At 45.2% G+C, this 15,369-nt stretch overlaps 1 protein-coding gene across 1 annotated transcript in view; it reads left to right on the forward strand.

Moving 5' to 3' along the window:
* LOC119379220 (high affinity nerve growth factor receptor-like) overlaps positions 1 to 15,369 on the forward strand; it is a 413,588-nt gene that overhangs the window by 364,611 nt on the left and 33,608 nt on the right. Inside the window, exons 5-6 of the mRNA XM_037648451.2 lie at positions 4,911 to 5,072; positions 12,496 to 12,620. Coding sequence (XP_037504379.2) covers positions 4,911 to 5,072; positions 12,496 to 12,620 — 287 coding nt within the window. The remainder of the gene's footprint in view (positions 1 to 4,910; positions 5,073 to 12,495; positions 12,621 to 15,369) is intronic.

Below are 15,369 nucleotides of genomic sequence, written 5' to 3' on the forward strand. Positions count from 1 at the left end.
CGCATACCCACCTGTGGTTTTCTGCGGACACAAAATTTTTTTACGGCCGCCTTAAACAGCTCCGCTGTTAGTAATTAAACACGCATCGGAACGCTGACAGCACGAGAGCACCAACACAACTGCCAGCACACACTCACGTGTTCATATTGAACCAGCCATTCGCGCGAAAGGTTAAGCTAATGCACTTTAATCTCTCATACAAAAATGTTTTTCGAGCATATCATATGACATCATGTGGCCCTTTCGCAACTATGTTAAGCAAGCACAGAAATCATGCTCTACACATGTAAAAAGTTCGAATGCAGAGCAATAAGAGGCATTACAATCGAATACTTTCGTGACACGCGTCAGTTTCCCACTCGCTCGGTTTCCCGTGGTGCAAAAGTGACATTCCAGGTGCACTAGAATATTAGTTGCCCCCTCGTCGTGAGCATTCCTCGACCCGTGTGGCTTTTCGCTCTTCCAGTTATCGAGTCGCTCACAACTTACGCAACCAATACGAAGTTGAAACCGAGCCATGTAACCCGAAGTCGTTTTGTAGTCAATTACTCGCAGCGTATCGCTCAGCTGTAGCCACCTTCCAGCAGACGTTTGTTTATCAGTAATAACAAACACTTACGCGAACCTTTTTAATTAGAAGCAATATTTTGAAACTATACAAATTCATTCTGTTGTCATTTTACTGTAACTACTATTCTCCGCAACGATACAGGACCGTGAGAGTAAGATAGGTAAGCAAACAGCGAGCAACCCCGCCATTCGTTTCTTTCTATAAGTAGCTCCGCACATCTGTCTCGGAACTGCTGCGCTAAAGACGCGCTCTCGTGTTTCTCTGAGTGTGCGTCGAGTTATGCCGTCCTGCATCGCGGTTGTTCGAGCATCGCAAAGAGTTAGGAGGAGACGTTCCTGTCGTGGACACTCGTGGTCTCATTCAATGCGGACGGCTGGGCTATTTCTGCAGGGAAAACGAAATTATGCGGCGAGCAAGAATGTGGGGGTACGAACGATGGAAGGGGCTAGCGAAGTAGCGGCCAGCCAAGCGCACAAGTTGTCTCCGCAGCCCCAAGATAAGTATATACCCTCCTTGCGGGAAACTTCTCGGGTGACTCTTTTTGCGGCGGCATACGGGAGCGATTCAAGCCGCCTGGCAGCCATATTGGAAGAGAGAGTAGTCCTGTAGCCATTTGTTTCCACAGGCTTATTTATAAACTTGCGCCCGGACACTTCTCCAGCCGCAATTCCTCACTAGGTTAAATTACAAGCAGTCTGTACAGAGAGATTAAGTTCGTGTGGTGGGACTTTGTAATAAATATTCTACTGCTGCTTACCCACCAGCTGATGAGAACGGACGATCTCAAACCTCCATCGCATGGCTGTTGGCATGCGGAGAAGCTGCATTTTGTTTGTTATTCCAAACAAAGCTCTCGTGCCACTCGAGACCTTACTTCGAAATACTGTTCAAAATGCACTTTATTCTATGGTTCGAAACACTGCCGAGTTGGTTTGGAAAAGAAATGCATGTAAAACCGCCTGTTTAGCATTTATAGAACTTATATAACGAAGAAATACGAAAACGAATGACCTCAAAACACTATCACATGGCTCGTCAACATTTTCTGCGAAAGTTCTGCGATATGCGCAGACATTAGTCACAAATGTTACTCAGGCATCAGAACAGCAGAAAGCACCTCATTAATTAAGTGACACCGGCCCGTCTCGTGTTCGCTAGTTTTAAGGCGAAAGCCTTAGATTCCTCATCAAACGCGAAAATCGACCATCGGCGGCGTCCCGTAGCGTCGGCGTCAACACGAGTGATGCAAAAAATTCTCACGTGATGACGTCATATAGTGCCAAATATGACGTAATCACGACGTTACATAAAGTGTCATCACGTGATGACGTCATCACATGACACTGTTGCTTGGTCAAAGGTGGGCAGATCACGGAGGCCGTGCAAATCCACGTGAGGTGCAGATAGCTTGCAATGCCCCCGATCCTGGAGGCAGTGCAATACCACGTTAAGTGCAGAAAGCTTTCAGTGAAGAGCGAGGGAGTATCAGTACATCGAGCGGGAAGAAAAAGAAGAACATGGCTTTCGCCTTCGAGTCGTCTTAGACAAATGCATAACGGACCCTGTGAGTTTTTTTTAAATATATGTCTCGAAAACAACGTGCGCACTCTTTATTCACAATTCTCTTCGTTAATTTTCTTAGTGATGGGATGCATCCGAATCCTTCGTAAGCACTCTGCATTCTTCTCCTGTTGTATGGCTTGAGCAAACGCACTCTACGTTCAACCCGCATTACAACACAACTTCTCGCTGTGCAGATTGGTACGCATTTCATAATGAACAAAAAATCTGAAAAAAAATTTAGACTTTTTTTTAGGGGGGGGGGGGGGGCATCAGAATCCACTTTATTTCCAACACAAAAGTTGGAGGTACCCGAGGCTGACCGGACCTGGGGGCCTATAGAGAGCAATAGCAAGGGATTTCACAAAATCTTAACAATGGTAAACAAATACAGTCTTTATGAAAAAGAAATGAACTTGCTTGGGAACAGGTACAGCATACGTGATGGAAACTATCTCAGAAATTCATAAACACATCAGGAAAGAAAAAGCATGAAACAGTCTTTCATAAAGACTATGAAAAAGTATTACATTGAAATTTTACAAAGGCTGATGAAGTTAACAAGTGATGCAAAAGTCAAGCGGAACAGTCATGCGAAGGTAAAAAAAAAATCATTGTTTAATGCGGTAATCACGTACTTTTGATTTAAACTGTCTGAGTGGTGAATTGAAATTAACGTGAGTTTTTAAAAGGTTGTAAAGTGCTGGTACGCGGTAGTCAAGACTAGACGTACCGTTGTTTGTGCGCGTACGTGGCACTGCTATTAGTCCGTAACGTATGCTCTAGTCATGTAGGGAATGTTTTGTATCGTTTGGAAGTTTATATTGGTGCATCTAAAGGGACCGCTTGTATAACATAGACAGTTTAAGCATGTTATGCTTAATCAATAGGGGACCAGTGGGTAAAAGGGTTGTCCAATAAGGTTCTCAAAGGTTCTTAACACCTTTTGCACCCACTGCACTTTGCTATAGTTGGTGGTGGTTGTAGTACCCCTTACGAAAATATGAAAGGCGTGAATGACATCGCGGTCTTTAGTGTAACTGAATTAATTCTGCCAGCTTGTAGAGGCCAGCTACTGCTTTGCCTAATTCAATCGCGAGCTTATTAACGTGCGGATTCCAATACACTGTTTCTTCGAACGAAGCCCTCAGAGAGTTTTACGATGCAACGCGCTTCAGGGCCGTTCAGGCTGAGTTCGAAGTGACAATGTTTGTTAAGTGGTCTTAAAAATAATATATTTAGTGTTTTCTAACGTTTAAAGTTAATCTTTTCGAGTTCAGCTACTGTGGAACACTAATTAATTATCTATCGTATTGTTCAAACGGGTTAATAGGCGCTGTTCCGTGTTATCATTTCAGCATTACAGTAAACAATTTTGAGCGAGACAGAGTTGATGTCGAGATAACTCGGCTTATCGGTCTTTTTGTGTTTTTTTTAAAGCCCAGATGAGCCGCAGTGGGCAGTACTAAAGTTTGGCATTAAAGCGGACCCTTTTAACGCCCTATGCGATCCCTCTCTCGTGTTGTGCATGCATATGCGCCATCCGCCCGTCGTTTTTCCGCCTCTGGCATCCTCAGTTCGGGATCCCCTTGTCTTCGGCATCGTGCTCGCACAGACGAAGGAACACGCGCTTCTTCCGCAGTGTCGTAATTGCGCGGCCACCCCAGCGAACCGCAAAAGCGCGCACGCTATATCGCTCGCCTCCTCGTTGCCGACTAGCGCCGCTGGCAACAGCCGCCGCCGCAGCAACTTCTCTGCGCAAAAACACCTGTTACTCTGCAGAATAAAGGCGAGAGGAGGCGTCGGCTGCGCGAGCATACTTTTTTTTTTTTTTTCACTCGCTCAGAGCTGCTTCCGCACGCATCCGTGGAGGGGTTTTATCGTATTGGCGCGTTTCGCGTCAAGGTCACCGGCTCTCCGAGGGCACCTCCATCACAGACACACACAAAAATCGTGAGATTATTACTTATATCAAGGGAGAAAATACCCGTTAAGCACTGGTTGCAAGATAAGCTAACGATGCAGACATCAAGAAGCGTGGCGCTATATTCAGTGACACATACCAGTGTGTAACGTAATACCAGTGGGCAACGTGCATACCAGTGGGTAACCAGCTCAACCCTTTTCTAATAGCGCACAATAATAAAAAAGATTGAGAGCCCGTGAAGGTGGGCGACTAGCGAAGCTATGTGGTCCGGCACGGCGCTATCGCTGCAAGTTTCACGCCCTCACATAAAAGAAGCATCGCAACATCGTCACCCCAAAAGTTATATAACCTTCTGACAGCCAAATGAATTGCACAGCGTGGGCCTCGCCCCGGCAGACAAGATGCCTGAGGTTAGCATGCGAGGGTTTATTGGTCAGCTGCAGCCTCGTGCAAAGATGACGTGCCACGTGACGCCCTCTGGCAAAGAGTGTCCCACGCTCGCCGCCATGACTACGAGTGGCGCTGGCTAAAACTCCAAGTGATTACACGTACAGAAACACTCAATGAAGTGCAGAATGAAGCGCCTTCCTTCATAGCTCAGATGGTAGAGCATCGGACGCGTGATTCGAAGTTTATGGGTTTGGAGCGCACCGACGGGAAGGGTGATTTTTTTGTCCACTTCAATTTACATCATGATTGCTTCACTACAGTTAAAAGACAACAATTAATCTTGCCTATGCTCTGCTTGGCCCAACTGTCTGTTGTATTCATTTGGTTGTGTCTAACAAAGAAGTTCCCCTTCCTTCTCACAGCCACTCACGCAGCCTGTATAACCAGCCTTGGTTCTTGCAGCGGTGTACACACACCCTGACGGCAGCGAGGAGGACGTGGCCGTGAAAGTTCTCAAGGAGAGCGTGTCCAACGAGGCGCAGTCAGACTTCGAGCGTGAGGTCCAGATCATGTCCAGCTTCAAGCACGAAAACATCCTCAAGCTTCTTGGCGTCGTCTTCAAAGGTACGCTGCCAGCATCGTGCTTTGAGCGCAAAACTGGCTCGTAATTTGCCACCAATTCGGCGTGCAGTTTGCACGCGATTTGGCGGTAATGCTGCCGTTCTTTGATAGCGCCACTGGTTCCTGCAAAGCACCCTAATAAAAAAAGGCAATAGATTTATCCATTCTTTTTTTCTCCTCTTTTAGAGGACTGACTGGCTGAACAGTCGATGTGCAAGCGCAGGTGCACGCAATTATCCGCTAAAATTCCGACTGCATCTCTTCTGTCAAAGGGCTTTACAAGGTGCACGGGAGGGGCATGCAGTGCGAAAGCCTTACCTCTGTCGCCATTTTCACACGTACATTTATATAGAACTGTATTCCGGTTACGTTTACCCAACTATAGACGTAGCACCACTGACTCATACAAAGCGCTCCGGGCGTCAGTATATATATATATATATATATATATATATATATATATATATATATATATATATATATATATATATATATATATATATATATATATATATATATATATATACAGTGTGTGTGTGTGTGTGTGTGTGTGTGTGTGTGTGTGTGTGTGTGTGCGCGTGCGTTTTCACAAGTGTCAAGGCGCGCTCTGACCTTGTTTACAACGCCGCGCCTCTACGTATATTAGCAAGGCGGCCGACAGTAAAGTCTGTATAATGCCTGCCGGAGTTGACTGTTGACAAGTTCAAAGGAACTTTCCATCAAAAAGCGAAGAATACTTAGAAAAAGCAGCTCTTGCATCGTGAGCGAAGTTTTTACAACCTCCAGGAAGGAAATGCTCCGTCCTTTCTTTCTCTTCTTCCTGTCGACCGAAGTTCGCGCTTCACTTTGTAGCTGCCTGCAGCGTGATGAAGCTGTATAGTTTCCAACAGCTACTCTGACGGAAAGATCGCTCCATCAGTGGCAACAAACAGCCTGTCCTTCCACATACTGACTCCATTGTTATCTTATATTGGAACCCACTGAGCTGCATTGTCTTCTAGTTTATGTATGGCACTGATTCTGTGCTACTCCGTGCGCACTGAATCCTAGATGGGGAAAGGCCTTTGTCGCCATGAGTGACGCCTCTACTGCGTACCGGAAGTGTGTCAATGAGGAAACTATGAAAGAATTAAACGTGATGTCTCTGACGATGAAATACTGAAATATTCAGGTGAGTAAGCGGTGCTATGGCAAAGCATGAAATTCATGAGAGGGCGACAGAACTGCGACATTGTGTAATGACGGGCTCCACAAGCAGTCTCAACGGAAAATATTTCTGTAGTAGCATTGACAATCTCCGCGTCTAAGCGCAAAGTGATGTATTCACTGCATCAGCTGTACATTACAAGCGTTCAAGTCAAGCGTATTTCCAGCGAGTGTAGCAGGTCATTAAGAGGCGCGGCTTCCAACAAAGGAAAAATTGAATGCTACCTGCACTCAAAGGCCTTAGTTTCTGTTTCAGAATAAGTAACGAGCGAGTAAGTTACTACTTACACGCGTTCATCTCCTCCTCTTCATCTTTTAGGTAGTTCATTTCTTTCTTTTTGAAATGAGCCAAAGAGCGCGACACGATGCTTTCCAGCTAAATATGAGCCAAAAGCGACGCTATAGATATACAAGCTCACAAAGGACTCTGCGACTACCACGGGCGCTATTACTCGGGTGCAGAAGTATAGCGCGAATTTAACGGCCTTCCAATTAGAATGCGCGACAGATACGTTACACACTGCGCCGCGCTATGTGCCAGTCGTCGCGACTATAGTGTCGTCAAGAGTTACCTTGTACGATGAATAAATAAAACGGGAGCGGGGGCGAAACAAAGGCTTCGAGAAAGTCGCCGCGCTGAAAACGACCGAAAGACCGGCGCAAGGCAAACTTTTGCATGAAGAAGCACGAGAGACGAAGTTTGCGTCTACATTTGCACGCGTGGGATTGTGTACGCACCTGCAAGAACAAGCAGGAGAGAATGGTACAGAGCGGGAAGTGCTGGGCTGCATTCGGGAGTTTCCTACTTTGTGTGTTTCGTGCTTTGCGAAACGGTTGGGCTTTTGTTGTTGTTGGTCTTTGTTTTGTCTTGTGTATACGTGGTACGCTTTTCGAGAATAAGCTGACCTCTTGCTTCGTGTTCTCCACGGTAGAACTAATTCTTAACGAACCCTTCTTTTTACCGACTGGCTACTTCGTCCTCCCTTCCCTCACTACCGGCTCAGTTATGCAATTTTCAAGTCTAATCACCGGCAGCTGCACTATTTGCACGTGATGTCTGTATCTGTGTATTTGTATCTTATTTACTTGATCGGCTATTTTCAGTCTTTCTTTTTTTCTATTGACTTAGAAAAATTAGAGCGGCTGGCTCTCCCAGGCATGTTTCCCAACGGAAGCTCTAACGAGCGCTAGAAAGGGTCTTGGTATGGGCAACAACGGAAGCCACAACCCGGAAAGAAAATGAAACAAAGACGCTGCCTGACCACAAGAGTAACGAAGTCTGTGCCCAGCATACTGTGAACAGCTGCGCGCACGCTTCCGCAGGCGTGGTGAGATAGCTCTTATTCTGGCGCAGTGGTAGGAAAATTAGAAGATAATTACGTCCACGACTTCTTCTGCAGAGATCTTGGAGGCGACCTCGAGTCTTTAAAAAAAAATACTGTTTTTTAGGATTAAGAGGTCAGCCTAAGATTACGGTTACAACAGGGGAAAAAATATAAAGCTATACGATACTCCGGCGGTGTTTTGAAACTGGTGACGGCAGATTGAAATCTGGCTTCAGCGTGATTAAAATCTGACTTCAGGAGAGAGTGCGAGAGGGGGCGGTGAAGGGAATATTTTCGGCCTCCCTCGCTTCATTCTTCAGCAGCGCTCGCTGCTCTTCAATTTTTGTTACTTCTTTCTTTCGGTCTCTGCTTCTTTCTTTTAGACGAAGGCAAAACTAGTGACCTAGTTCTATAGATTACCAAAGAGAGAGGTTGGAACACTATATTATCGTCCTTAAACATATCAGTGTAAATGTGGAATACTGCCTCGCGAAGAAGACTACAAATAAGCAGCGATCCTGTAAGGAAATCTAAGGACTCTCTTTAAACAAGACTACATCGTGCACTAATTAAAGCTCGCGTTAAACAACAGAGTTGCGTATGCAAGTAGCCTTATGTTTTTCTTTGCTCTTAAGAAGCATTGTGCTTCATCTCAGCCTTGCATAAATCCTTAAGAGCAATTAAAAAACTAAAATCCTTCTATATTCGGGGCTGCTTTGGCCAACGTGGTGAGCTCGATGCAGTGCGCAATGACACTAACTCGATTATACACCTATATGTACCTTCTTAGCTAATTAATTTAGATTGCTTATTCAGCGTAATACTTATACTCATTCCTCAGTATTCCTTGAAATTTCTTTCACATTGTCCCAACAGGTGACACTAGTAAGGTCTTCATCGCAAGCTACTCGCTGACCTGTATAACCACGTTGCGACCCATATTTGTTATCGCAAAAAGTGCGTGCATCCTCAGAGCACTGAAGCTTTCGCGAGCTTCCATCAGACCTGCAATCAGCGCATCGCGCTTCCTACTTGCTTCTATAAGGACTTTGCGTATCGGCGCCTGGAGAAAATGCCTTGTCAAAGTTTGTGGCTCTCAGAGATAACGGAGGCTGCGCGCCGCTGACGGCGTCTCCTCTAAACGTGGGGGTTTTTTGTCCGCTCAATTTGTTTTAACGCTTCAAATTAGCCATATCTGCATTAGCCATAGTATCAGCTAGCATAGCGTTCAGGGGAATCTGGTAACAGTTCTGAGGCGCGAGCACCATGGGCCACCAAAGGTATCTAATTTACTTTATAAAAAATATATTCTGTTCAACTATGCCACTTGGGAAGTTAATTAGTATGATTTTCATAATTAAGTGCTCATCAGCGTCTAGGTGCCGTCTATGAAGCACGCCGCACTGTAAAGCGCGATCATGATAAGACGGCTCAAATATATTATACGTACCTCGCTCGAAGGGACGTTAAAAAGCTTCAGCTCAAACAGTGCATAATTTATGCGATTGTTTCTTATTTATGGAAAAATAGTTGGAAGACCTTATATTTAAAGGTTCGAGGTAAAGTGAAAAAAAATGACTTCATTGTCATGCGCAAAAGCAATATATCTTCTCAATATTGATCTCCATTCTGTAGTCATCGCGCTACAATCAAACGTCCTTCATTAATGCTCTGTGCATCAAAATTTCTCCAAAAACAGAACGTGAGGCTTACACAGCAAAGTGTGAGCTTGTTGGTGTGAACCTCCTTCATAAGGGGCCAAAGTCAATATTGGGGTCATTTGGGGTCCACAGATGGAAACACACGGTGTGATAAAAATAGTGCAGAGTGCCTAGGAAAGGATGGCCGACTTTTCGATACGTGGACGCATATTACTTACGCAAAGATGGCCTGTGACAAGATGGCTTCACCCATCTCAAGCTCGGTCAGCCTGTCTGAAACATTTTACCCTGATTCGCCTCATTTTTACCACACTCCAAGAAAAAGGGAGGTACTTGCCAGCCGGCCACAACATCATTTGCGATTCTGCCAGAATTAAATGAATGTCATCAATAAACACAACGTCTAGTCGCTCTAGAAGAGCCGTGTGGACATTGCCAATATAGTCCTCTTAACTTTAGTACAGCAAAAGTAACACCGTCAAAGCCATAAAAGTTGCCAACCTGTGGCGTAATATACTGAAGTTTGTACGACTACTCGGGATGATGATTTTGTAGTAATGATTCTCTGCACGTTCTGTGGCGAAGTTGGGAAGAATAATCTGCGCAAGAGGCAAACTGAAATGCTTATTAAGTTATTAAGTCCAACACGTAACTGCCCAATAATCGGTTTCTGTTATTTTACCGGTTCTATAAGTTGGTGTCGCTGCCGTGGGTGGGTCCGAAAAATCGGGCTCTGAAAAGAATGAGTTAGCAACTGTACTTGTGTTCTCTTAAAATTCAGCTTGCTGTAAGCCAGAAGCATATTGAACTCAATAAAAGTGATTATTGTCAGTATGATAACCATAATGAAGCTCTAAAAGCCAAGCATTTTGCGATAAAACTGTAAAAGTTGGCAGGTATCCTAAGAGTAATAAAAACAAGCGCATCGTGGTTTCATCACACTCTCTACCTGAGCAGCCGGTAGCAGATAGCAGTGATAAGAAAATATCGTTCTAATTGCACATGACCACTTCTAAAGCTTTGATGAAATTTATAGGGACACTAAAGAGAAACGATGAATCGGTTTAGATCGATAAATTGTGCTCTGAGAACTCTAATGTCGTTAATTTCGCCATCGTAGGTTTATAATACAGGAGAAAATGAAGTTCAATGTTTCATTTTTAAATTTCGCGCCGAAATCTCCCCGTGTGACGTCACGGATTTCAAAGTGTACTTATCGTATTTTGGCACCATTGGCTCAACAAAATTACTCCAAACTTTGTATGTTAAGTCTATCGCCCCCTCAGAAGACAATGTACTTGGTTTTTACCGATTAGGAGCTACGTAGTCCCTAGTAGGTGCTGTCAAAACATGTAACGTCACGGCAAATGGTGCGGAAACTTCAAGGTGGCGTCACCACCCACATTTTGTTTTTTCGCGTTTTCTCGCTTACTAAGTGTCTTCTCGCAGCAAGCGTAGTGTTTTTGGTATCGTGAAAGAGTACTTTACTAATATGAGGAAAATCGTTTTGCTCTTTAGTGTCCCTTGAAAAAAAAAACGTGTCTCTTCTAACATTTGGGGCAATGTAATTCAATGTTCACGCATCGCAGGAAGCAGTTTTGGTCGCAGTGTTTTTTTTTTAGAGTTAGATAATAGAAATACTTAAATTTCTGAATGTGTAACTAGCCGCTACTTGATCGCTCACTCCATGTACAGCGCAAACACTACACGGGAATATATTATAGTAACGCTAGCTGTTTTTACAAACATGAGCTCCTGAAATTAGCCGGTCGAGTAGCAAAGAGATGAAGAGTTGCATTATTCGCGCAATACGAGTTATTAGGAAACGCGTGGGTTATGTAGCATAGCGGCGTAAAAATGGCATTCGGAATGCAAGAATGGCCCGCGCCTATGTGACTTTATCAGCCTTTCATCATCCGCCTTTGGGGATATGAAGTTCCCCACAAAGATCGAAGGTAAAATCTGGCTCATGGAAGCGTTAATGTGATGAGAACACACTTGCTTGACAGTGAGTGAAAGGACGATCAGAAAGGAACTGCACACACGGCCCTTCTTAACGGCATTAAAGCCAAACCGTGTTTTCTCGTAAAGTAGTCGCACGCTAATAATGTGTCTCCGGGAAGGAAGCGTTCGTAACAGCACCGTTGTTTCAAGTTCGTAGTCGTAAATCGAGCCAGAGCGCCGGCTGACAAACTCCCGGCGCCTAAAGTTTAAACGTCTTTATCCTGCTTCATGATCGGAATTGAGTGCTAGCGGTGATAATCCTCCCCCCGAGATAAACTCTACGGCGCTACAGGAAGAATGTAGTGCTTCACATCCTATAATTTCCCGCGCTGTGACAGAATCGATCCATCGTTTTTCTTTTTTCAGCAGCGCGCAACGCGTCAAACTACACTGATTGCTTTTGTTCGCTTCACATTCGGCAATTGCGCGTACTTCCCGTTTCTCTGCGAAAGGAAACCACTGAAGGATCGTTAATCAAATCCCCTGACGCGTGTAATTGGATAACATAGCTTGTCTCTTATCCGATGAAGACACTTTTGCGCCTGTTCCCAAGTGGCCTCCCTTAAACTTTCTGCTTAAGCGGAGCCATTAGGCACGACAACGGTTTCTCCGGAAGCGAACAGCCTGGCCTCGTATACGATGTGGCGCGTGACGCAAGGGAGTTAGAATTAAGTGGCCGTTACTTTCCGAACGTCGCCGGGGTTGTCGAAAGTGAAAAACGACACAAGTACAAGGTGTACTTGATGTCGGCCCCACTCCCTACGACTCGCGATCAGTTTGATTGCCCCGCACGCTATGCCTCAACTCTAGAGTAAATGTTCGTTGCTCTTTGCCTCATGTGACAGTGACAAACGTAGCTATAGTTACAAGTGTAAACGGCTGTAAGTTCAACTTCTTTATGGCCACCGGCATAATTTTTTGTTTGTGTTCAGAAAGGGCATTTTGTGGCCTGCACATTCTCTCGAGGCGTCTCATCGGCCTGACCGAGTCGAGAGCAACACAAACTGGCACACCGAGTCCAATTACAAACGAAGGCTGTTTATGAGAGGTGGATTCGAACCTGACACGTGAATACGTTAGGGGCATATGTTTCTAGTTCAACAGTTCGTCTCGCAAACCGCTTAATTATCGGATATATGCGTATAGCCTCTACCGCCTATTTAATGCATATTCCCAAGAAATGAAGTACTGTGGTGAACAGTGTGGCCTGCTTCCCACCTTCGCACACAGAATCCGGTTCCATACCCTGGATGGTGTTCGAGTTCATGACGTACGGAGACCTGGCGGAGCTGCTCCGAGCCAACGGGTACGGCCGTGACTCGGCAACACGGAAACCACCAACTCAGCTCACTCTGGTCAGTAGCAACCTCTTAGAAGAATAAATTTGTTCCTTTAAATGACGCAGTGGACGAGACTCGTGTATCACCTAGTGCACGTCGTAGAAAGACGCCATTAGAGGACAGAATATGTACCAAAAGGCCAAGGGAGAAGTGGTTGGACAGGATCATTGTTGTGCGGTTGAAACACGATTTAACGAAGTGACGGCCGCGCTCGAATTATTTCGTTGAATCGGGACGTTCGTAAAATCGAGAAATGGGTTTTTCGGCCATCCGAATTCTAAAATTGTAACGTAGCGACAGCCGAAAGGTACCGTGACATTTTTTTTTTCCACTAACACACGTCTGCGCGTGTGCAAAGTCCGCGAGGGCAGCTTGGACGTGCAGCCTCCCATGTCCGGGAGATAGAGATGAGGTAGACCGCCTCGTGAAGCTATGACAAGCTGTCGATATGCAAAGATGGGGGAAACGAATGCAGTGTAATTGCGAGAAGGCAGAGCGAGAAAGTTGCAAAGAGACAACTAGTTCCATCTCTCGCATAAATCAATAAATAACGCAAGCAACCACCGTGCTCCTGAGGGAGCATTTATTACAGGGACAACAAACCTCCACCGCCACTAGCGCCGTTTGGCACGTAAAAGCGCCACCGACTGTCAAGTCCGTTGCCCCTTGCATGCGCGCGACGTGCAGCCTCGTCAAAATAAAACTAGGTTCGTGACTAGGGCGGAAAGATGTTTTAAGGCGATTGCGTTACAGCACATGCACGAAAAAAACACCTATCTGTGTCAAAATAGGAAAGCTATCACTTCATTTTTCGCTTAATTATTTCAGGGATAACTTCGTTAAATCGGGTTTAGTGCCATGATAGCTTCGCTAATTCGAGTTGATGACAGCATTGAACCCTATGGGTACCTGCCAGGGAATGGGAATTTCTTCGTTAGATCGGGAAAATCGTAAAATCAGGTTTCGTTAGAACGAGTTTAACTGTGATTTACACACAACTTTCAGAAAATACCGGATGCAAACAGACATTCACAATGCTAGGATACACCGTTGGCTCATGAACGATCCTTCCGTTTCTCGAGAGTTTCTAGTTTCTGGCTCTGTTCTCAAACATCATTTCCTTACCAAGAGCATCCAAACGTGACTAACGTGACTATCTTAGCGAAACTATATTTTTTTTTCTTCCTTTGTTCCTCCTTTAGAGCAGCGAACACTCGCAAAACGACACTTTTGTCGTTCACGTGATGTCAAGAGAAAAATCAGGTTGGCCGATCTTAGGTTCATTCTGCTTTTGCGTTAGTTCACTTCTCAAGAAGAGCACACACAGACATTTGATATCGTCGCTGGAATAACACCAAAGCAAAATGAGACAGCCCTTTAAACAAAGCGCTATTGCGACGGCTTCCACTAAGTGGCAGTAGCCGCAGCTGTCTCTCGCATTTTACTGCCGATCATCGAGGTCGTATATATAGATCAAACACCGTGCCTCCGCGGCGTCACTCCATTGGGAGCGAGGTACGGAACCCACTGTGTACTCGGATATCGGATGTTTTTCCCAAGACTGCCAAAAATACCTAAATGTAGGCTTTGCGAGGAGAAACGAAAAATTCTCCAGAAGTAATCGTTCAGGTGCGACGCACGTACACAGATGTTACAGTGGCGCTTATTAATAACTCACTAATTATTATTTTCTAATTAACTTCCTAATAAGTTCATCATCATCATCAGCCTGTCTCCGCCCACTGCAGGGCAAAGGCCTCTCCCATGTTCCGCCAATCAACCCGGTCCTGTGCTTTCTGCTGCCACGTAATACCTGCAAACTTCTTAATCTCATCTACCCACCTAATTTTCTGTCTCCCCCTCACGCGTTTGCCATCTCTTGGAATCCAGTCAGTTACCATTAATGACCACCGGTTATCCTGCCGACGTGCTACGTGCCCGGCCCATATCCATTTCTTCTTCTTGATTTCAACTATGATGTCATTAACCCCCGTTTGTTCCCTGACCCACTCTGCTCTCTTCCTGTCTCTTAAGGTTACACCTATCATTTTCCTTTCCATCGCTCGCTGCGTCGTCCTCAATTTAAGTTGAACCCTCTTTGTAAGTCTCCAGGTTTCTGCTCCGTAGGTAAGTACCGGTAAGATGCAGCTGTTATATACCTTCCTCTTGAGGGATAGTGGTAGATTACCATTCATGATTTGATAATGCTTGCCGAATGAGCCCCAACCCATCCTTATTCTTCTAGTTATTTCACTCTCATGGTTCGGCTCCGCGGTTACTACCTGTCCTAAGGAGACGTACTCCTTTACAACTTCCAGTGTCTCGCCACCTATCACAAAGCGCTGTTCTCTACCAAGATTGTTCCACATTACTTTAGTTTTATGCATATTAATTTTCAGACCTACTCTTCTACTTTCCGTATCCAGTTCAGTAATCATGAGCTGCAATTCGTCTCCCGCGTTACCTAATAAGTTACTTTACGGTAATTAAAGCATCTTAGCCGGCGAGTTCGCAAGGCTCATCCACTTTTAATGAATGTTCGAGAGACGCCAATTTGCGATAATACTTAATAATTGTTGGGGTTTAACGTCCCAAAACCACGATATAATTATGAGGGACGCCGTAGTGGAGGGCTCCGGAAATATCGACCACCTGAGGTTCTTTAATGTGCTCCTAAATCTGAGTACGCGGGGTCAAGCATTTTCGCCTCCATCGAAAATGCGGCCGCCGCGGCCGGGGATTCGATCCCGCGACCTTCGGGTCA

Source organism: Rhipicephalus sanguineus, chromosome 1 (assembly GCF_013339695.2).
Source record: "Rhipicephalus sanguineus isolate Rsan-2018 chromosome 1, BIME_Rsan_1.4, whole genome shotgun sequence".
In the NCBI taxonomy this organism is placed as follows: Eukaryota; Metazoa; Arthropoda; class Arachnida; order Ixodida; family Ixodidae; genus Rhipicephalus; species Rhipicephalus sanguineus.